General features: G+C 38.1%; 1 protein-coding gene across 1 annotated transcript in view; it reads left to right on the top strand.

The window, feature by feature from the left end:
• Nucleotides 1-23,685, top strand: part of RERG (RAS like estrogen regulated growth inhibitor) — a 125,295-nt gene extending 101,610 nt beyond the window's left edge. Inside the window, exons 3-5 of the mRNA XM_046010639.1 lie at nucleotides 10,771-10,827; nucleotides 20,377-20,450; nucleotides 21,989-23,685. Coding sequence (XP_045866595.1) covers nucleotides 10,771-10,827; nucleotides 20,377-20,450; nucleotides 21,989-22,396 — 539 coding nt within the window. The 3' untranslated portion in view covers nucleotides 22,397-23,685. The remainder of the gene's footprint in view (nucleotides 1-10,770; nucleotides 10,828-20,376; nucleotides 20,451-21,988) is intronic.
• Nucleotides 23,686-23,911: the final 226 nt, after the last annotated feature.

The following is a 23,911-nucleotide window of genomic DNA, read 5'->3' as shown; positions in this document are numbered from 1 at the left end:
TCTGTGAAGCTTTTTACCACTGCAGGGTTGGAGTTAAACCTAACGCTGCTATTCATATGAGATCAGGGATCGCGGTTCTTCTCTGGAGGCAGAGAAGAGGAACGGTGGGTCCCGCCCTTCTCAGTCCGTCATGTTTGCAATGGACAGGCGAACGAGGCATTGGGCCTGAAAAGGGGTGGTATATATTCAATGGAAGTTACTTTAAAGAACACATGTTTTTTAAATAATAAAATAATAAAGACACCCTAGAGTGCAGACCTGAGTACACTGGTAATATGGAAGCCAAATTATTTATCCAGTTTTTCATTGTTGTCATCTCTCAAATATCTACTGAGCACATGCAATGTATTGGGCAATGTGCCAGCCCCTGGAGATGAAGAGGACACGGCTTAATCTATAACTCCAGAATCTGTGAGACATACAGGAATGTAAATTAATATTTACAAGACAATTATTCCTATTCTATAATAGAGAAGAAACAAATGACGATGTCATGGCCAAGAGGGTGTGATTCATGGCTTGGGAAGGCCAGGGAAGACTTTAAAAGGGAGGATTTCTTCCCTACTTAACCACAGATAGAAATGTTCTGTGGTGAATAGTAACTCCATTTATGAGTCTGTTCCATTCTAAATACATCTTTCTTTTCCTCTTTCTTTGATTTAGTTCTATATTACTACTTAACATGCTGACTAGTTTTTAGCTTATTTGAACTTGCAAAGATGCAAAGTTTTAAAAAAGAAATGAGCCTGAAAGTATTTATGGAGCCCCCCAAAGAAGTTACGATGTCTGCCCTCTATTTAAAATAATAGTAATAATAAACTGTAAAAGACACCTTAAAGAAACAGTGAACAACATTAAAATGAGGAAGCAAAATTGTATCATGAGTAGGACTACAGTGTCTTGTGTTTATGTCTTTATACACCCTGGATTACAGAATGAGAAGAACAGTGTTAATACTCCACATGGAGAAAAGAAAAGAAACTCGTGAAAGTTCAGAAGCTTATGTCTGCAGAGTCACTTTTTTCCTAGAGACATTTCAGGGTTTATTTTGTACCAGAGTTTTAATTCTTTTCTTTTGTATTGAAAGCAGGGTTTGTGACTACACAGTGTATATTCTTCAAAATGCACCCTATATGTAAAGTACATACAATTTTCACCCCCAGATTTTTCTTTTTTTTTTTTTAATCTTTTATTTTTATTTATTTGACAGAGAGAGAGGTCACAAGTAGGCAGAGAGACAGGCAGAGAGAGAGGGAGAAACAGGCTCCCCACTGAGCAGAGAGTCCAATGCGGGGCCTGATCCCAGGACCCTGAGATCATGACCTGAGCCGAAGGCAGAGGCTTAAACCACTGAGCCACCCAGGCGCCCCCCCTCCCCCCAGATTTTTCTAATGAAGAGTTTAGTAGCCACAGAGGAGCATATCGGCATGACTCGTCAGCTGTCTGATGACAAATTCCTCATCTGTAGAAAGAGGGGATTCTGCTGATTGAGTCAGGGTTGATGGGCACTGAAAGGTGGTCATGTATTTCAGGAAGAAATGTAAATAGTCTGAGCTTCAGTGTCTTCACCGATGTGCACAGATACATGTGGTAAGCATATGGATACACATTTATATCCACTCCGTGCTGTAGGGCAGTTAAGGGTAAAGACACGCAGTTGGCCCTTATCGATGCGGGGGTGAAGGACACCAACTTCCCGCGCAGTTGAAAATCCATGTATAACTTTTGACTCCCCAAAAACGTAAGCAATAGCTTACTGTTGACCAGAAGACTTGACAATACCCTTAACAGTCCATTAACACATATACTGTATGTTATGTAGTAGATACTGTATTCTTACAGTAAAGTAAGCTAGAGAAAATATTATTAGAAAAATCGTGAGGAAAAGAAAATACATTTCTGGTACTGTACTGTATTTATTGAAAAAATGTGCATATATTGGTGCGCCTGGGTGGCTCAATCAGTTAAGTGTCTGCCTTCAGTTCAGGTCATGATCTTGGGCTCCTGGGATCAAACCCCACATCGGGCTCCCTGCTCAGTGGGGAGGCTGCTTCTCCCTCTGCCTTCTGCTCCCCTTGCTTGTGCTCTTTCTCTCCCTGTCAAATAAATAAAATCTTTAAAAAAGAAAGAAAAGAAAAGAACAGGAAAAGTGTGCATATAAATGGACCCATAGGGGCGCCTGGGTGGCTCAGTTGGTTAAAGCCTCTGCCTTCGGCTCAGGTCATGATCCCAGGGTCCTGGGATCGAGCCCCGCATCGGGCTCTCTGTTCTGTGGGGAGCCTGCTTCTTCCTCTCTCTCTGTCTGCCTCTCTGCCTAGTTGTGATTTCTCTCTGTCAAATAAATAAAATATTTAAAAAAAAATAAATAAAAAAAAAAATAAATGGACCCATACAGTTCAAATCTGTGTTGTTCAAGGATCAACTAGCACCTGACCTAACCGTGCACACTCACTGAAGGAAGGTGGGTAGCAATACTAACAATACTGCATTTATTTTTAAATGCTTTCCCACTCTAATTTTCATATTGTTTAAATTGATGTGTTTCGTGAACTGAGAAAACAGTTCTCAAGTGGTATGAAACACTCTCATCCTTCTTTTTTTTTTTAATTAGTTTTCAAATACTTTACTGTGACTTCTACCTATAGTTCATAAAATTCAAACTGAAAGCAATTTAGTGTTGATTTGGCCACCCATGTAGACTTGGGATGACATACCACTGCCTCCTGTTCTCAGCAAGCCAAGTAAGTCTGTCATGGAAAAGGGGAGAAGAGGGGAAGGGAGCTACTCTATCTCCTGGCTGTGGCCTGATTTTGAGGACTTTCACACTTAAGGCACTGCGTAGTTTATTATAATATCTTTACATAATTTTCAAGCATTAAGAATTCTATTTAAACACTGAAAAACGCTGTAAAAGAAGAGAACAATGATTTGGATAACAAGCTGTGATTATACTCATAACCCATAGTGGACTATGATTGTGGTAGTATTAGCCACATTTGCCTTCTTTTTCTATCACAAAAAAAGTTGTTTGTTTTTCACAGAATAATTCAAACTCTGGGACATAATTGTTCTGAACTTAGCAGACTCTCAGGTCATTAAAGACATTAAATATCTCCAAGCTACCTGGTCTTACAACTAAAAAGTAACCATTTTTTATGAAGGTCCTGCTGGTTACAGAATGAAAACCATTACACATCACTTAATACATATTTATAATAACTTTTCATTATGATATGAATGTGGGAGATAACAAGCACCATCTTTGAGCACATATAAAACCAAGGGTGTGTTAAACAGGATTATAGGCAGAATTCAAGAGGAAGTCAGGTGAAGAACAACGTTCTTTGGAGTGCCTGGTGGCTCAGTCTGTTAAGTGCTGCCTTCAGCTCACGTCATGATCCTGGGGTCCTGGGATCCAGCTCCACATTGGGCTCCCTGCTCAGCAGGGAGTCTACTTCTCTCTCCCCCTCTTTTCTCCCCCCCCCCCGCCCCCGCTTGTGCTCTCTGTCTCTCTCTCTCAAATAAATAAATAAAATCTTAAAAAAAAAAAAAAACCAAAACAGTGTTTTATGAAGTACTCTTAATTGACACAGAAATTCTTTCCCTGTCCTAAAAAAATCTGAACTGGCCATTTGAAACACGGTTAGCTGGCTTTCTCCAGAACAATCAGTTGACCACAGTTCCATAAGCACATTATAATTTTCCCATGATAAATGCTCATTGTTACGTGCTGCTGAGTTTGGGGATATATTTAATCAACAGCAATAGCTAATTGATACAGAAAGAAAGGAAGGGTTCCACAAAGGAGATTATATTTGAACTAGATTTTGAAGGGTGATTAGGATTTTATTAGTTGGATAAGGACTTTCAAGGCGGCAGGGACAACACGATTAGATGCATGAAGAGATGAGCGTGCATGATATCAAGTAGGACAAGCAAACTGGAGGGCCATTGTAAACATCAGGAAGTGATTGAAATTCGGGTTGCAAAGGTATATGAGGATCAGGGGAAGCAAGGGAACCATTTTATATCATATAGCCACAGGGTGGCTATATAATACAAATATATTATATATAATTATATATAATATATATTATGATATTATATATAGTACTATATTATAACTATATATATAGTCTGCTAATTATATATATTATATATAATATATATATTATATATATGTACTATATATGTAGTCTGCTTATATAATAATATATATAATATACTATATAATTACTATATATTATAGATGAGAAAGCCTAAGTTTGAAGAGGACAGGTAATTGGAAACTGCTTTAAGTGATAGAGCATTCAATACACCTCAGTCGGGAAAGTTCCTTTCAGACAAAAGGACTAGATTTTTACATTAAGCATACTTCTTTAACAGACCTGTAGAGAAGAACAATAATCACAAATATTTAGGAGGTCATACATGCTTAAGGATCTACAAAACAATTGTATTGTAAACATTATTAATCAGGTTATTTCATAAACCATATAGGTGAAAAATAATGGCATCACAAGAACTGTTTTAAGACTATGAGCCTAAAAAGTTTGACATTTAAAAGTTCTGTCAGACGCCTGGGTGGCTCAGTTGGTTGGACAACTGCCTTGGGCTCAGGTCATGATCCCGGAGTCTTGGGATCGAGTCCCGCATCGGACTCCCAGCTCCACTGGGAGTCTGCTTCTCCCTCTGACCTTCTCCTCGCTCATGCTCTCTCTCACTGTCTCTCTCTCAAATAAATAAATAAAATCTTAAAAAAAAAAAAGTTCTGTCAGAATCTCTCTTGAGTATATTTTTAAAATGTTTAAGGCTAGCATGAGTGTTAGTTTTCATTTACCTTGAAAAATTCATTACTTTCTAAAAGTTGATTTGCTATACAGATCATATCCAATCAATTTTCATAAAATATTATTCTGATCATTAAAGTTGGTACTTTTGATGTTTTCCTCATCTTGGTAATAACATCAGAACTTATTTTGAATAACTAGCCCCGGACTTGTTAATTTTTTAAAATGGCATAACTATTTTAATGTAGAAATGATGCCTTTTAGCATTTGCTTATAAATGAAATATTATCCTATTGAATTATTACATTGATGTCACTTTAAATAATATTTCCTTAGCTCAAACTCTTCTTAGTGAATTTTACATTTTGTTAGAAACCAGCTTTCATAGATAATTATGAAATTCAGTTCCAGTAACATAAAAAATAAACCACATATAATGAAGAATTATTCAAGTAGGTAATGTATTGAGCAAAATGTTCTTCTCTAGATTAACTTTTAGACATGTTTGGCTTATTTAGTTTCAAGGTACTGGGAAGAAAAGAAGATATTTCAGAAAGCAGAACTTGCTTGCAACCAATCAAATATGTCAGACCTCAAAACTTCAGGGAAAACAAGATCATACATCTGAGTGCTAGCAAAAGTAAAGGTTACCAATACCACCAATTTACCTCAAAAGAAAAACCTTTGCTCAGGAAAGTTGGGATGGAGAGGACAGGTGTTCAAGAGAAAATTAAATCAATTTTGCATTAACTCATTAAATAAACTACAGACGTATAATTTGTAGAAGGCTTTTGAAATACCCATTAGAAGGCATTTCAGAGTGTATATTTATATAACCTTTCAAGAAAAAGTTATGGAAACATGGCATGATTCTGTTGTGAATTCTCTTGCCTTGTTGGTGTTGCTTCTTCTTTCAATGCCTGGTTATTATTTCACTGCCAAGAGAGGGAACCGTGACATGGATTGATGTATCTTTTCCATCCATTCAACAACTATTTTGCAGTCTACTATGTGTCAGACACTGTTCTGGAAACTGGAAGACAGTGATAAACAAATGTAATGTCCTCACAAACATACATTCTAAAGAAAGAATCAAGTAAAATCATCTCCATCATAATAATCAATAGAATTTCAGTTGTTATTATTATTCTTGTGGTGGTGGTGTTGATTAACAGTAGTAGAAGTAGTGGAATGCATGGCTAGGGGAGTGGCAGAAAATTACCTCCTCCCTAGCCACACTCATTATTGCTCATTTTGCCTTAGGCACCCTGGCCTGCTTATTGTTCCCTGACCATATCAAGCACAGAGTCCGGCTTTAACGTGTTTGCTTGCATTGGCTGTCCCCTCTCCTTCAAACACTGTTCCCCCAGGGATCTTCTCATCTGTTTATTTCTTTTCTTTTCTTTTCTTTTTTTAAGATTTTATTTATTTATTTGACAGAGAGAGAGAGAGATCACAAGTAGGCAGAGAGGCAGGCAGAGAGAGGAGGAAGCAGACTCCATGCCAAGCAGAGAACCCGATGTGGGACTCGATCCCAGGACCCTGGGATCATGACCTGAGCCGAAGGCAGAGGCCTTAACCCACTGAGCTACCCAGGCGCCCCTTCTCATCTCACCTTTTCAATGAGGATTATCCTGTCTTAAAAAATAACTCTTACACCTTCATCCCCAATGCCAAATCCCCTTACCTTGTTCTACTTCTTTTATCCTATAACACTTACCGCCTCTAATGTATTATAGTTCTTATTTCTTATTTTTATTTTTTATCTGTCTCCTCCTAGGAGAATATAAGCTCTCTAAGGTCAGAGATCTTTGAATTGTTTACCGGATTATTGCAAATCCCTGAAACGGAACCAGATACTGAGTAGGCACTCAATAAATAGTTTTTCAATGAGAAGAGGTCAGGGAGAATTTGAGGAAAAGATGTGGCATGAGATGGTTTAAGTTTTAGCAGAGACATTATCTGTGTGAAGAGTAGGTTGGGGGAGTTTTGAGGGTGCAGCTGAAGGAGGGACTCCAGTGAGGAAGCAACTGTATAGTCATTGACAGATGAAATCATGTGATGTGAGTGGTAGTGACGGAGGGGGGGAGACATGGCAAGATGTATCCCTTATGAAAGTTATAGCTCCTAATAAAATTATTATCAAATTTGTGGGTAAGTAATACTGAGGTTTTATGGTTCCATCAGTAAATGGTGAATGTCAGCAAGCACCTCAGACCCAGTGGAAATAATAGAGACTTTAACAGATAACACTTCCACAGATGTAAGGTTATTTTCATTCTTTAGATTAATAATTTTAAATTAAAATATTTTTGAAAACAAAAATATAGACAATGCATTTGTCTTTTTCATGAATAATCTGTGTGTGAGGAGATAAAAGTGTGTCTTTTAAGAATAAACATAAGGGGGGGCACCTGGATAGCTCAGTGGGTTAAGCCTCTTCCTTCCGCTCAGGTCATGATCTCAGGGTCTTGGGATCGAGCACCGCATTGGGCTCTCTGCTCAGCAGGGAGCCTGCTTCCCCCCTCTCTCTGCCTGCCTCTCTTCCTACTTGTGATCTCTGTCAAATAAATAAATAAAATCTTTAAAAAAAAAAAGAATAAACATAAGGCATGTCAATTTTTCAATGTGGTTTTGATTTTTTTTTATTGCATTTGAAATAGACTGATTTCAGGCGCCTGGGTGGCTCAGTCAGTTAAACATCTGACTCTTGACTTCGGCTCAGGTCATGATCTCAGGGTCCTGGGATTGAGCCTCACATCAGACTCCCCACTCAGTGGGGAGACTTCTTGTCTCCCTCTCTGTCTGCTTGTGCTCTCTGTCTCAAATAAATAAATAAATCTTAAAAAAATAGACTGAATTTTTAAAAAAATATCCCACTGTTAAAATAACCATCATATAATAATGTGCATCTCTTAAAAAATATTAGAAATGTTTAGATTGATTTCATTGATAAAGCATAGCAACACTGCCCCATTGGAAGGTAGCTCCCTGAACCTGAGCCAAAAACCCATCAGTAAGGGGCGCCTGGGTGGCTCAGTGGGTTAAAGCCTCTGCCTTCGGCTCAGGTCATGATCCCAGGGTCCTGGGATCGAGTCCCGCATCGGGCTCTCTGCTCAGCGGGGAGCCTGCTTCCCCCCTCTCTCTGCCTGCCTCTCTGCCTACTTGTGATCTCTCTCTCTGTCAAATAAATAAATAAAATCTTTAAAAAAAAAAAAAACCATCAGTGAGCAGGAACAACTTCTCAACAACAAACATGACATCTCAAAAGTCACCAGAATCCTGTTTATATTCATAGAACAGCTTCCTTAGAATCCAACCCCAGAGCTACTTTAATATGAGAAAAAATTCTAACAAGCTTATTGGTTTTTAGAAAAACAAAAGTAACAAAGGAGATTCCAATGGGTTGGTTATTGGAGGTGGTCTTGGGTCCCAGTGACTGTGGTGAAAAGAGAAAGCCGGGGGTTCCTGGGTGGCTCAGTCAGTTAAGCGTCTGCCTTCAGCTCAACTCATGGTCCTGGGGTCCTGGGATTGAGCCCCGGGTCACACTCCCTACTAACGAGGAGTCTACTTCTCCCTCTCTTTCTGCCTCTCCCCCCTTCTCATGCGTGCACTCTCTCTCTCTCAAATAAATAAATTTTTTAAAAAATCTTTAAAAAACAAAGAAGAGAAAACCATGGTATTTGAGGGAGGGAAAAAGGTATGTGTGTGTATGAAAATGTGTATTCAAAAGCTAAACTATTTAAAGCCCTAGCATTCCAGAATTGTGTTGCCTCGACCACTCTATGGCTTCTCACAGTATTACTGCGTAACTGCACAGGACACTAATCCAGGTTGTTAACTAAGATTGGGACATTTTTAAATGATTCAGTGTTACTCCATATACTCAGTTTTGAAGGGCAATCGAGTGTCAAATACATTTTAGAAAGATTTCTTTGAGAAATAATTGAACTTTAAATGGTCTTAGAATTGGGGAAGTTCAAATTTCAGTTATGTGAAACTTTATGAATTTTACTACCTCATTGCTTAAAGATGTCTGGTAAGTGTATTTTTCAGGGTGAAACTTTTAGAGTTAAAACTACATACTCTAACAAAACGTGAACTCTGAATATGGTTGGCAATTATGTTTACTAACATGCTAATTTAAAAACAGAAAAATATCTGTCTACTGCTTACTGCTTCTTACACGCAAAAAAAAAAAAAATGCATTCTTGAGAGGGTGAACAGTGACAGACTCTGAAAATTTCAGATAAAACCACAAGTACACTCACTGTGGGAAGTATTATAGGGTCAGTGGCCTTGCTACTTTAGGCACTGCAAATATTTTGGCTTCAATTCAGACTCACACTCTGTAATTAGAAAGAACATTGCTACTTCAGTCTCCAGCCAAGCCACATAAGTTTGTGGTCTGTTTTATGAGGTTCTCACTGCAATTTGCCTGTGATCTCTCCCATAAGACACTATGGTAGGGGCGATATACTTCTCTGTTGATCCTACAGTGGCAACAAAGGACAGACTAATAGCACCTTCCAACTAACTAGCTCTATTTCGTCAAGGAAGAAATAGCCTACTACATACAGGACATTTTGGTAAAAATAAAAATATTCTAATAATAGGTATTTTAAAACTACAAAATATGATAGACATTGATTTTCTAGTTAAGGTCGGTGGGTTCCCAGGAAGACCACCGAAGGTCTTCAGAATCCTCATTAGCATGTTGAAATTATCTGCCAAAATGTGTGTATATACATTTTACTAGGGAAGAGTCCAAGCTTTTGTTCCATTTTCAAAGTGTCTGTGACACCCCTTTTCAAAAAAAATTTTTAAGGAGGTTAAGAACCACTGTTTTCAATACATCTATAGGAAAATGTCGAGCATGTGTCCCACTGGTATTTAAGGACCGTGGAGCCCACGCATTATGCCAGTTCTCTTCCTGTCATCAGCTTCCAGTCAAGTATTATCTGGAGGGCCCAGCCGTAAATTAAATTGAGAACAGTGGATAAATCACAGGCTTTGGAAACAGACTGCTTGAGCTCAAATCCTAACTTGGTCACCAACTAGCTAAGTGACTCAGTGAAATTTGTTGAGCAGTCAGAGCCTCAGTTTCCTTACCTGAAAAATGGGAACAATCATAGTATCTGCCTCCTAGGATTGAAATAAGGGTTGAGAGGATCATGCGAGTAAAGTGTCTCACATGGTTCCAGACCCTACCTCTGACTGTACTATTTCATCAGTGTCACCTCTGATGAGCTTTAATGCGTCACTAATGAAATCTGTAAGTTTAAATATCTGTGTTTTTTTTTAAGATTTTATTCCTTTATTTAGAGAGAGACAGAGAGCGTGTGTGCACGCACACGAGTGGGGGAGGGACAGAAGGAGAGAATCTCAATCAGACTCTCCACTAAACGTGGAGCCCCATATGGGGCTCGATCTCACAACCCTGAGATCATGACCTGAGTAGAAATCAAGAGTCAGATGCTTAACTGACTGAGCCTCCCAGGTGCCCCTTAAATATCTGTTTTTCTAATAATACAAATTTCCAGCTAGTTATCTTTCCATTACAGTTAAAAATCATTGGGTTTTCAATTCACTGTTGTTAGTCGTTATCAGTATTCACAAACAATACAGGTGTATTGTGATGCTTTATGTTTAAATTCATTGTTTTGCTAAAAATGTTATGAGTGAGCATTTTCACATTATGATGTCTTTCTTTGCTTGCTTGTTTTAACCCTGTAACTAAAGGAACAAATCAAACCCATTCATTAATGCACCATTAAGACTTTGAGCCAATTTTTAGACCACCATAAGAACTGAAAAAGCTCTTGAACAAACATGAATAAATGCATTGGGTGTTTATATGCCAAGAAATGTAAGGCACTATAGTTGTCTGGGCTACTTCTCTTTCTGTGCAAGGATAAGAACCACAAGAAATTAACAAATTTGTTTGAAATGTTGCTCTTCTTTTTTTTTTTTTCCACAGCTCTTGTAGTGAGATTCCTGACCAAACGGTTCATCTGGGAATATGATCCCACTCTCGGTAGGTCAAATTTTATTTCCTCCTTTCCAGTGAGAATTTATGAGCCAAAAGAGGCAATGACTTTTTCTGTTGCAACATTTTGAAGCACCTACCAGCTGTTTGGGAAGTATCTCATCAAATCAGGCAAAGAAGCCCTTCAAGAAGCGGCACATGTATCTCGGACTGTCTGTGCTTGGAACTGCACAGGATTTTCATACATAGAGGAAGACCAGAGCCAGGAAGGAAGTGGGTACAACACGATGCCCTCACATCAGAAAAAGGAGCATCATTCTAGTGGGAGAAGGAGGACACAGTGGCCAAGGCTAACCTGGTTTGGAAAAAACTGGCACGCTGAGGGGAGTATCACAAGAAAATAAACCTTCCGAAGACTGATTCAGGGAAAATATAAAAATAAACTCTATTTCTGTCCAAAGAATTTGATTAAAGTCTATTTAAAAAAGAAAAAAAGAGGGGTGCCTGGGTGGCTCAGTGGGTTAAGCCTCTGCTTTTGGCTCAGGTCATGATCCCAGGGTCCTGGGATCAAGCCCTGCGTCCGGCTTTCCGCTCAGTAGGGAGCCTGCTTCCTCCTCTCTCTCTGCCTGCCTCTCTGCCTGTTGTGATCTCTGCCTGTCAAATAAATAAATAAAATCTTTTTAAAAAAATTAAAAAAAGAAAAAAGAGGCAACAAAAATTGGTGTCTGTAGAGCTTGAAGCAGCATAACATTGTATGAAGCAATCATCAGGTTTTTTAAATAGTCAAAACAGAGTGCTTATTAGATAGCTGCTTAGTCCTCATCCTCAAAACAATGTTGACAATCCAAGGGTTCTCATTTAAGTTTCAGATTTTATTCCAAATTAATCCTTTGAGTTTTTGTTCTTTATGCTTCAGGGACCCGGGCTGGGTCTGTAAAGGGCAACAACTTTGAATCCAGAGGAGGCTGGAGAAACATGCGTCCTTCGTTTCATTACCAGGCCCAGAGTCCAGGCTGCGCTGGCCTTACTCAGAAGAGTGAAAAGGGCAAAGATTATTCCTTTTTTTTTTTTTAGTTTTATTCTCTTTGGTTTAGTTATAACTCTAAGCTTACATACTTCAGGTTAAAAGGGAGATGTCTTCCCCTTTTTGCCTCCTTTCATTGCTTCTCTTCATTCAGTCAACAAATATTCTTAAATGTCTCCTATGTGTCAGATCATTGCAGGTGCTGGGGATAAACCAACAGACAGAAAGAAAAAGCCTCTGGTTCTTTTGAGCTAACAGTTTAGTAAAGACAGAAGAGTCAATAAACAAAGAGAGGTCAGATAGTGATAAGTACCAAGACAGACGTGAATGCAGAGTGACCTTAGAGTTTATTTAATTTATAACTTTTTAATCTGGGACTTGTTTTTGTGAAAGTGCAGACCAAAGATCCAACAGTGTTTCCAAATAGTTGCCAAATTGTCCTGCTATTATTTACTAAATAGTCCCCACTTTGCCCAGGCTACTGCCAAAGCTGTTTTTGTTTGTTTGTTTCTTTGTTTGTTTTTAATACATTGAATCATTTACCCTGGGATATGGCTCTAGATTTGCCTTTTATACCCCCCCCCCAGTTCCACATTCTTCTGATAACTGAGCTCTGTGGAACATTTTGACACACAGTAGAGAAAGTCCTTTTTCTCTAACTTTCTGCACAGTTATCTTGGCTAGCATTTCTAGTTTATCCTTCCAGGCCAGTTTTTAAAACTCTATCATAACATGACATGATTTTGATTGGAATTGCATTAAAACTATAAATTACTTTGAGAAGACTCACATCTTTGCGCTATTCATTTTTTTTAATCTAATAACATGCCTCTACATTTATTAATCTTTACTTCTCTGTTTTTGCTTTTATTTTTTTAAAGAATTTATTTATTTATTTGACAGAAAGAAAGAGAGAGATTACAAGCAGGGGGAGGGCAGAGGGAGAGGGAGAGGGTGAGGCTTGATCCCAAGACCCTGGGATCATGATCTAACTGAAGGCAGACGCTCAACCGACTGAGCCAACTAGGCACCCCTGTTTTTGCTTTTAAATTGTTTTCAACATTAACAATTTTTAACATAGCCACAATCTAATCTTAAAATGATATATTTGGATGAAAAATGCACCTGGTTTTAAAAAATCATTTGCTATCTATTGTTTGCTTCACATAAATAAATACTCTCCTCTTATATTTTCATTACTTATCTAAGCTTTACAAAGTTCCTGAGAATCTTAACGCTTTATGGGAGTTCAGTAGAAAAATCCTGATTTTTACTTAGCAATCCCAGTATATCTCAACAAAAGAAGAAGCTTATAAAAAATGATCTATTTTTTTTCTTTTATCTTTCTGAATGTGTTCCAGTAACCAGTGTTACTATTTTAAATCAGTTTTAGGTGAACCATTGTCATTGTCCCTTTTGTTTTATTCCTTCTGAAAAACAACTGCTGTTAATAGAAATCTGCCCGCATCAGTTATTTATAATACAGGCTTCCTTCACTAAGAACAATGGAAGTTTATTGAGTGACCTTGTACCGTACTGCTCAAAAAGGATTACTGCTGCTAAGCAACAGGAGCGTTGATCAGGTGTATGACTCACTTCCAGGTGAGGGTTTCATTAACTCACCCTAGAAACCGGGGTGTGTGTGTTTGTGTGTGTGCTGAAAGTCACCAATATTCTAACCTACAGGAGTTCCCCATCTATTTAACTCAAGGTGAATCAAGACTTCCGGGGCTTGACTTCACACTATCATAAAGTTTCAAAACCACCTCTGAAAGGGAAAGCTCCCATTAAAAACCTAAGTGGCATATTTGCAAAAGCCAGTCTTTAATTTTGAATTCAGAGCCTTCCTCAAAAACATAGTATAACACTGTATGTTAATTATACTTCAATAAAAGAAAGGAAGGGAAAACATTTTCTTAATAGTGCAGTGTTGTCAACTTGTGACAGAATTATTGCTCCTTGAGAAGCTGAAGACTCTGAACACCATTTAATGTTTCAAAATTGGAATATCTACTGCTCTGAGGTAAATCTGTGAAGGAAGTTTGCTACTATGATAGTAAATGATTCCCAGACTCTTTGTTTTGGTGGGTTTTGCTCTTTTTTTTTTTTTTCCGTGGAGAAGGATTATTTTAGGAACTGCCATTAGGGATGCAAGCACGGGTAAGAGAGAGTGTGAGAGGGAACAAAACCCATGGTCTATTTGCATTTGGGTTTCATGGAGAAAGCAATATTTTGCACATCCACATGGTTTGAAGGATATAAGCTAAGAAAAAAACATTCAATTCTTTATACTGGGCAATTTTAGTTTTCCTTGCATTTTTCTCATTTCACTAGGGACCAGTGAAATGTTAGTCAGAGACCAGAGGTGGTGTCTGAGTAGCATTTGAAAACCAGAAGTGAAGCCTGTGAGGTTTAGGGCTCACACCATCTGAACAAGAACCCCCTGATGGTGGTGAGGGTAACATTCTCATTGTAGAACAACAGGGTCCATGTTCTGATTAGATCCCCAAGAACTGAATCCTTACTTCTGAGAGTCCTATTCCCCTTAGAGAGTGTTGATCATGGCAGAGAATAGGGTCAAAGGCTTAGACAGTGCTAGTTGTGTGTACGTGTGTGTGTGAGAGAGAGAGAGAGAAAAAGAGAGAGAGAGATGGGTGTTTGGGGAAGAAGAGAGAGACCGCTTGTCAGCACTTACCACTACTACCACTATATTGGAAGCACCACACTCTGTGTTTGAATGGATAATGGAGTCTCGGTCTCATGAATAAAGACTCAGACAGGAATGAGGATAGGAACTGGGAGACAGATTCACTGGCACTTGGGCTTTTTGATTTGCTCTTCCTTCCTGTATAACAGTACCCTCTGTTTGGAAAGAAAGGCTTATACAAGAGAGAGACACACCCAGAATAAATTCTCTGAACTCGAGACTAAAGCCAAAGTGCTTAGCCAACTCACGGAACCAATCAGTATCGGCACAGCAAGGAACACTGAGATCGTCCTTTGACGAATAAGGGAATAAATCCAGCAAAGTAAATTTATTCAAGATTATGTGGCTGGTTTGTGTTTAGACCAGTAGTAGAACTCAAGTCAGTACAATTTTCACTGTAGCATAAATCAGCATTACTAACCGCTGTTGTTACTATACCGGCTAAATGTCCATAGTAATATGTTGAAATTTGCAAAAAAGCTAAATCAGTAAAAGGATTAACTACCTACAACATCCCTTTGAACATCAACTTCTCTTAGCGTATACAATATCTACTACTACTTATAAAAATATTACTGAATACAAGTTTTAAATCACGTATTGCTCATACACAATGAAATTAGGCATGTTTTTATTTTTTTTTAAGATTTTATTGATTTATTTGACAGAGTGATAATGAGAGCAGGAACACAAGCAGGGAGAGTGGGAGAAGGAGAGAAGCAGGCCTCCTACGGAGCAGGGGCTTGATCCCAGAACCCTGGGATCATGACCTGAGCGGAAGGGAGACATTTTAACAACTAAGCCACCTAGGCTCCCCAGTTTGAATTTTAAAATGTATCAAATTCCATCTTGAAACTTATGTTGGTCTTATAGTATATATTACTTTGTTTCATTTAGATATATGCCTTAAACAATCACCCCTCTTCCCTTTAAAAAGAAAAAAAAAAAAAAGACTCCGAATTTTCATTTCAGGTTAGTAGGAACAAACTAAAATGTGTGTCCACTCTCCACACACTTACACATTTTCTCTTATGTTTTGGAATGAATAGTAGGGTTTAATTCCAAAAAGTGCTTAGTACATTTTTTCAAATTAGCTTCATTAAAGTTAGCACACGGAGGCACAACATTTTGCCTGTGTGGACTATATACTTCCACTGTTGACGTGAAGATATGGGTTTCTAATGAGAGAGAAGAGGCTTAAAGAGAAAAGACTCAAAATGGCATAAAACCAGTACTCAGCTTCGATGAAATCACTGCTGCTCCCCGCTGCTATGTCTGTGGCAGACATTCCCTCATTTCCTGCATTCCTTCATTTTTGTTTCAGTTAACAAACAGCCAGAGAATCACACAACTTCATACAATTTTCATTATATTTTATTTCCCCCCTACTGTGGCCTTCTGTGGTTGAAATACATATCCTATTTATCATGGAAGCAACAGAGAAAAATGTCCCTGTCTGTCAGACAACTTTTGGTGTAAAGAGATGGAAGAGAGCCCAGAACTCTGTTTTCCAGGCCCCAGGGCAGATGCCAGCCCCTTTAAAAAGGAAGGTAGTGCAAAGGCCACCACAGAACGGGAGTGAAAGAAACAGAAACGGCATAGATCCTCGCTGGCCTGCTGCTTCTGGGCCTCTCTCCTCCTCAGGCTGGAGGACTGAAGATGCAAAAAGAAATAATTGAGAGAGATGGGGCGCCTGGGTGGCTCAGTGGGTTAAGCCTCTGCCTTCGGCTCAGGTCATGATCTCAGGGTCCTGGGATCAAGCCCCACGTCGGGCTCTCTGCTCTGCAGGGAGCCTGCTTCCTCCTCTCTCTCTGCCTGCTTCTCTGCCTACTTGTGATCTCTGTCTGTCAAATAAATAAATAAATAATCAAAAAAAAAAGAGAAATAATTGAGAGAACATTTAGAGATATTTAGAGATAAGAAGTTGCTATACTTCATACTGTAGAGTGAAATTATACAAAATAATCATCTCCCCTTTAACATAAAGAGTAGGGGGATAGAATGTTCTAGAATTGAGAATCATTGTACATACCACATACGGATTACCTATTCTAACAGAATGACAGTACTGTGAAAATATGTTTATTAAAATATATTGAACATAACTTCATTTTTAAATTTTGCTGTTCAGAAAAGACTTCAACCGTGCGCCATGCCTGTGGCAATGATCGTGACGCAGCTTATAGCGGGTAGAAGGCTAGGTTATGCTAGTTAGTTAAGCCTCCTTTCTGTAGTTTGTATTTTAGGTAGGAGATTATATTTGTAGAAGAGTAACAAAAAACTGTGGTAAAAAAAGAACTGTAAAATAGTTGATGGGATGAAGAAATGAAAGAATAATGAACAAATAAATGAAAGGACTGACTTACTGGTCACCCTGTTGAGACAAACTTGCAAGTTTGTTTGGATGGTTGGTTGGTTGGTTAGGAATTTGGGTAGTTTAGGTGTAAAGAATTAAGTGAATCATGTTAATCTATCTACGGTACCATTCATGTGCTTATAAATCCTTTATATCATTTTTATTACATTTCCATTATTTTACATACTTATTTCTTTTATGTTATATATTTCTATTATTCTTATCTATATTATTTATATGATTTCACTTAATTTTTCCTGCATCCCCCATTGTGACACCATTGACCTCCTCTTTCCCATAGGTATATAATCTAATATGTTTGATTCTTAGCATAGTGGTATAAGCCTCATTCCAAAGTCAATCTTCCTTAGATCCAATGTCAACTCTACCACTTACCACTTACTCTGTCTGAGCTTCGGCAAGTTATTAAATGTTGTTGTGCCTCCCTATCTTTAGGACAATTCTTGTTCAAATAGTAAGCGGTATATACTAGGTATTACACATTTTTTGAAAAGGGTGTTTTTCTGTGTATCCATAAACCTTAAACTTACATAAATTTCGTTATGCTATAGATCTTCCTATAAAGGTAATCATGTGCTTTTTTTTTTCTTTAGCACTTTTTTCTCATTCAGTGCTTTACTGTGTTGAACTTCATTGATAGAAACAATATCCAAATTATAGAAAGAGCCCAAGTGTCCAAAGAATGGATAAAGAGGCGGTGTGTATGTATATGTAACGGAATATTACTCAGCCATAAATAAGAATGAAATATTGCCATTTGCAATGATGTGGGTGGAGCTAGAGAGTATTATGCTAAACAAAATCAGTCAGTCAGAGAAAGACAAATACCATATGATTTCACTCATAGGTGGAATTTAAGAAACAAAACCAATGATCATAAGGGTTAAAATAAAGAGAGGAAAACCAAGGAACAGACTCTTAACTATAGAGAACAAACCGATGGTTACCAGAAAGGAAATGCTGGGGGGATGGGGGGGGACAGGTTATGGGTATTAAGGAGGGCACTTGTGGTGAGCACCAGGTGCATAACTAACTGGAATTTAAATAAAAATTTTTAAAAATGCACTGATAGACTTTAAACACTCTTTATATTTCCAAAAAAACTTTAACTGATCGTGATGTACTTTTCTTTTTACACTAATTGAATTCAATTGGATAATATTTTATTTAGGATTTATGAATCTACATTCAAGAATAAAGTGAGCCTATAATTTTCTTGTCCTTTTCCTCTTACTACTCTTATACTACTTCTTATTCAAGTCACGTAATGCCCCACAAAAGGAATTGGATGATTATCCTTTTTCTATTTTCTAGAACAACTTGTTTAATGTTTATAGAAGCCTCCTTTAAAACCAATTGGATGCAGTTGCTTTTTATGATCAGAAGGGATCAACAATTAACATCTAATTTACTTAACAGTTACTGACCGGGTTAAGTGTTCCAGTTCTCACTGCACCTGTCCATACATGTTTCAATATGAGAATTTATCAGGGTTTGAAATTTGTGGGTATATAGCTCATAATATTATTTTATTTTCATTTCCTCAGAATATGTAGTTATTTCTTCTCTTATGGTAAATTGTGCTTGATTGCTCCTTCTCTTTTAATGTATGAGTCAGTATTGCCAGATTTTTAATCTCTACTCCCATTTATTTTTAAATCCCTTCAAGCCTCATGCTTTGGTTCTATTAACCTTGTGTCATTCTTTCTTTTGTGGTTTTCTCTTTTACTTCTTTGCTCGTATCTTTTTGGATTTATTCTATGTTCCTTTTCTGATTTGTTAAGTTCAATACTTAAGTCACTTCACCTTTTGCTTTCTTATGACATCATCTTCGGGAGTAGGACAACTACATTAACTCACTCAAATCTGCCTCTTGTCTCTCCCCACCCTGCCCACCCCAATGTATTGGTATCATCTAGAATTGTAATTCTCGATTGCTTTTGATGTGGTTTGATTGCTTTGTTTTATACCACTGGGATCTCGAATCCAGTTTTGCTGGTGAGAAGTCTAATGTCAGTCGGAGTCATGTTCTTCTGTAGGTGATGTGCTTTGTTTTGTATATCCATTAACATTTTTCTTTATCATTGATATCCCTAAATTTTGATGTGATTGTTTTATATATGGGATTTTCTTTGTGTGTCCTTTAAGTCCTTATTTTTTTTTAACAATGGTGCATCTTTTTTTAAAAGATTTTATTTATTTATTTGACACAGAGAGAGAGAAAGAGAGCAAGAACAAGCAGGGGGAGTGGCAGACAGGGGAGAGGCAAGCTCCGTGCTGAGCAGGGAGTCCATTGTGGGGCTCAATCCTGGGACCCTGGGATCATGACCTGAGCCAAAGGCAAACGTTTAACTGACTGAGCCACCCAGGCACCCACGTCATTTTGATCTGAACTGTTCCAAGACCTTTCATCCTGGGAAATTCTCGGTTTTTTCACCCTCAAGTATTTTCAGCCCTTACATACTTTATTGTCTTTGAAGCTCATTGTATAAGAGATAATGACATGTCCATTTCTATTATCCATCTCTCCTACATTTTACTTTTTACCGTTTTCTTATCATGTACTGATGCCTTCTGGAAGAGCTCTTCAACCCGACCTTCATCAGCTCTGTCAATCATTTATTGAGCTTGGCATTTCAGCTGTTCTAGAGTTCATACAGAGCAGCACCAGTTCGTATTTATTTTAACATCTGGTTTCCATTTCATGTGGTGAAAGGCACACTCAGACCACCCAAAGTTCTTGCATCTACTGACTTCTCACCCCCATAGAGCTTGGGGACCACCCTGATATTAACCTACCAGCCTACAGCTGGTACTGAGCAGTTGTCATTTTTCTACCCTGAAGAGGGAACATGAGCAGGAGAACTCTGCTTTGTTTCCTCTCCCACCATGTGCCCCAGCCTTCCTCTGCTTCCCACACAGCCCCCAAACATGGGACCCAATGGCCTTCTACCACCACGAGGGTCTCTCATAACTTTACATGGTCATTTTTTACATGGATGGCTATCCACCTCCTCTAATGTCTAATACATTTCCAGGGTTGAGGTCTTGAAGGAAATGAACGGCTCCTGTTTATATGTCATCTTGTCAGGGACAATCATTAGCAGTGATTTCCTGAAACTGGGTTCTAGGAGTATCAAGGTAGCATGCGTTTTGTGGGAAGCACTTTCTCAGTCTAGGATGTAGAGACCCTATTTTATACACCAGGAAGCTGGCCTCCTAGGAGAATAAAATGAGCAAAGAGACATAGGGATTCTCCCATATTATGTCCTGAAAGTCTGTAGCTCCCACATGAGAACCCAGACTTCCAGGAGCTCAGAGAGTACAGAGATGACTCATTCTTGCACGTCCATCCTCTCCTGCCTGGGATGCACATTCCTTTATGCGATACAAACAGACATACTTCTGTGACTACTTTGTCATTTAAAGATCAAATTAAATCATGCACTAATTTACTTTTTTACCTTCCTTCTTTCCTCATTCCCTCAGAATCAACCTACCGACACCAAGCAACCATTGATGATGAAGTTGTCACCATGGAGATATTAGATACTGCTGGTCAGGTGAATAAAGGGTTCCGTTAAAATGTTTTCCGGATCCAATAAAAATGAGATGTGTACATGCATACTATGAACAAAATTAAGACACTTTCCTCCAATTAACTAATGATGCCTAAAGACTTTTCTCTTTAATTATTTAGTTAGTCATATACTAACATATTAGAAAGAGCTTGTAGGTGCATCCTTATATAAATTACTGGGTACTTCAGTGGGGTGGGGGGGATTGATAATACTGTAACATTGACATGACATCATTTAGAATTACCCACATATATTTTGGGGAGATAGCAAGATAATAAGAGTTTCATGCTCTGGTGGAGTTAAGCATTTCTTTTTACTGGGGAAGTTCTCAGAGGCTTACATGCCCATGTATAAGATGAATCTTTAAGAATTTCAGTATATATTATATTCTAAACTTATATAACCCCAGAATCACTTTTTAGAATACTGTATTTTAGGACTCTTTCCTGTAATATTCTTTCCAGACCTCAACACATTCTATTGAAAACTTGAACCACATAATTGTACAACAAACAATCCATTACAAAGGAAGCTAGTATAAGTTTACCCTGATGGCAGTCAGTTCTGAGATTATAGATAGGTTTGTAGAGAGGCTTAGTTCTCAAGAATAAAATGATCACTAGGAATGAAAGTTAGGGAGCTGAAGGGTTTCATGGTGCTCTATCAGTGACCTATGATCTGAAGAGGACTTCAAGCATTTAACCCAAGAAAGACACTTTTATTTCTCATCACCACCTCCTTCTTATATGTGCTTTCCCTGGCACCCAACCCTGATTCTAGAGGGAGGTGGCAGGGACTTACATGCCCACAAAGGTTATTTGAGCCCATGAAAGAGGTGCATTTTCAAATCTCATGTGCAACTTTCCTAGGAAAGAATGATCACCTCCTTTGAAAATCACTTCAGATAAGTTTCTACCATTATTGGGACTTTATAATATTTGGGAGGTGTTTAGCAAAAAAAAAAAAAAAAAAGAAAAAAGAAAAAAGCCCCTGGCTTTGAGACTGACTCTCTCTACAGTTTTTCCCTGTTTTTCTGTCCCTGGTACCCAACTGTCTAGAATCTGAAAGCAAAAGAGATTAAATAAAAAATGAAATCAAAACCATTCACCAAGCTGTGCCTCTTAATCTGATCTCTAAAGGGTGTTGTGAGGTCTAATTGTCTGTTACCTACTCGCCAATTTTTTGTGATGAAATCCTTGGAGGCAGTGTGCCCAACTAAGATGATTTCTTTATACTTCTTATAATTACGGATTTAATGATATGGCAAGAGGAAAATCAGAAGCAGAAAGTTAAAGGTCTATGCAGTTAGAACATTTTTAGTTCCCTGACATATCCTGCTATGAGTAAGTAATACTCCTATTCCAAACTGATTGAGAAAGGAAGCTTCTATAGGCAATCAAGAAATTTTAATGACACTGAATATAAAGAATAGTAATTAAGGACTCATTATTGGCATGAAAAGCATCTATACATTGTGATGACTTCCAACTCCCCAACTGCCATTGTTTCCTTGTCAACAGGAAGATACCATTCAGAGAGAAGGACACATGCGATGGGGGGAAGGCTTTGTGCTGGTCTATGACATTACTGACCGAGGAAGTTTTGAGGAAGTGCTGCCCCTTAAGAACATCCTGGATGAGATCAAAAAGCCCAAGAATGTGACTCTTATCTTGGTTGGAAATAAAGCTGACTTGGACCACTCCAGACAGGTTAGTACTGAAGAAGGGGAGAAGCTGGCCACAGAATTGGCTTGTGCTTTTTATGAGTGTTCTGCCTGCACTGGAGAAGGGAACATCACCGAAATATTCTATGAGCTGTGTCGAGAGGTGCGTCGCAGGAGAATGGTCCAAGGCAAGACGAGGCGACGCAGTTCCACCACGCATGTCAAGCAAGCCATTAATAAGATGCTCACCAAAATCAGTAGTTAAGTGGCTCTGTTCTTGCAAAGGCCCCATGGAGGTAGGCCAGGTAATTGGAAACACTTTCTTGCCCTTTTCCCCCACTCCCCCTGCCCAAAGTAAAAGAAAATACTCCATTCCTTGTACTGGCTCTGGGAAATGTCTGGGCTTCCCATTGTTCCCAGGTCTCCCATATGTTGAGAAGTTATAGAGTGTTTTATGCAATTTTAGTGCAGACGATTTCCCCTTTTCCTGCTTGAATAAGATACACTCTATTGTAGTTTGAACCTGTCATCACCAGAGATTCTGAAATGGCTGGGTTCATATTAAGCTATTTTTAGGCATCCTCACCTTGCTTGAATAGGTTGAAGGCTTTTCTAAGGCATTTTGACATTCCATTCCTTGTCAAAGACTTCAAATGATCGTCTTAAAAGTGGAAAAGTAATAGAAAATACAGTAAAAATCTGGGAAGAGCCGCTGAGATACTGGAGCAGGGAGTAGAGCCCCAGTTCCTTTTTGAAATGAGGATTTTCTTAATTATCTCAAATTGTCTAGTTTTTCTTTAACCCTTATTTTGCTCTTAAATTCGAGCACATTTTCACAAAGTTTTCCACTGTAGTAGAGTTCCATTTCAATTTGAATGGGTTTTCAATGAGCTATTGATCACTGTACTCTGATTCTTCTTCTGCGACTTCAATAAGACCTGCTAGGTTATTTCTCACCAAGCCCAGGGTAATGTAAAGACATTAAGAGACTTTTCACCAATCTCTGACTTCACTGAATGCTAACAGAGGATTTAGAATTGGAGACGTCTGATTCATTTCTCTGTCTCTCTGTTTATCATCTTAGCAGAAAGACCACAGTCCAAAAAATAGGAAAATTAAGAATGAAGCTAAATTTCCATTCCATTGGGGAGCCCAGGCTCTAATGCCGGGCACAGTAAGAAAAATTAGTCTCTGATTCATTAAATTGTCTACATGACTTCTTCTATTATTTTGGTTAAATTAATTCACTTAGAATTCAGAAAAGAATGAGTGAAGTTCAGTATCCCTGAATAAATATGTATAAAATAGATTCCTATATTGTGAAAGTATAGTCTGCAACTGATTAAACTTCATGATTTTTTTCCCTTTTATGCCCCCATATATTAAGATTTGGGCACTTTATTTTAGAAGAAAATATATATCTTTTACATATGTGTGTATTTATAAATGCATAGATATATGTATAAAAATTTGTAAGAGCTGGAAGCTTTAATTCACCAATGCATTTGGACAACTTGATGTAACTATTTTATGTGATAAAATAAAAAGCATAATTTTCACATTCTGTCACATTTGAGCAGTCTTTCTTGTGGTAGCATGAAAAGTTTGTAATTTTAGGAGAAACTTGAGTAGACAATCAAATTGTAGAGTTGACAAAGCAGTGAATATGGTATAAAAAATAAGCTCCTCTTCCTAATAACAGCTATTTCTGTAGCATGCTTAGGTGCTATTTTAGGCACTTCATGTATTATCTCATTGAATCCTCAAATACCCTACACAG

This window comes from Meles meles, chromosome 7 (genome assembly GCF_922984935.1).
Source record: "Meles meles chromosome 7, mMelMel3.1 paternal haplotype, whole genome shotgun sequence".
NCBI lineage: Eukaryota > Metazoa > Chordata > Mammalia > Carnivora > Mustelidae > Meles > Meles meles.
Note: the sequence above shows the minus strand (reverse complement) of the source record. Positions and strands in the feature narration are given on the sequence as shown.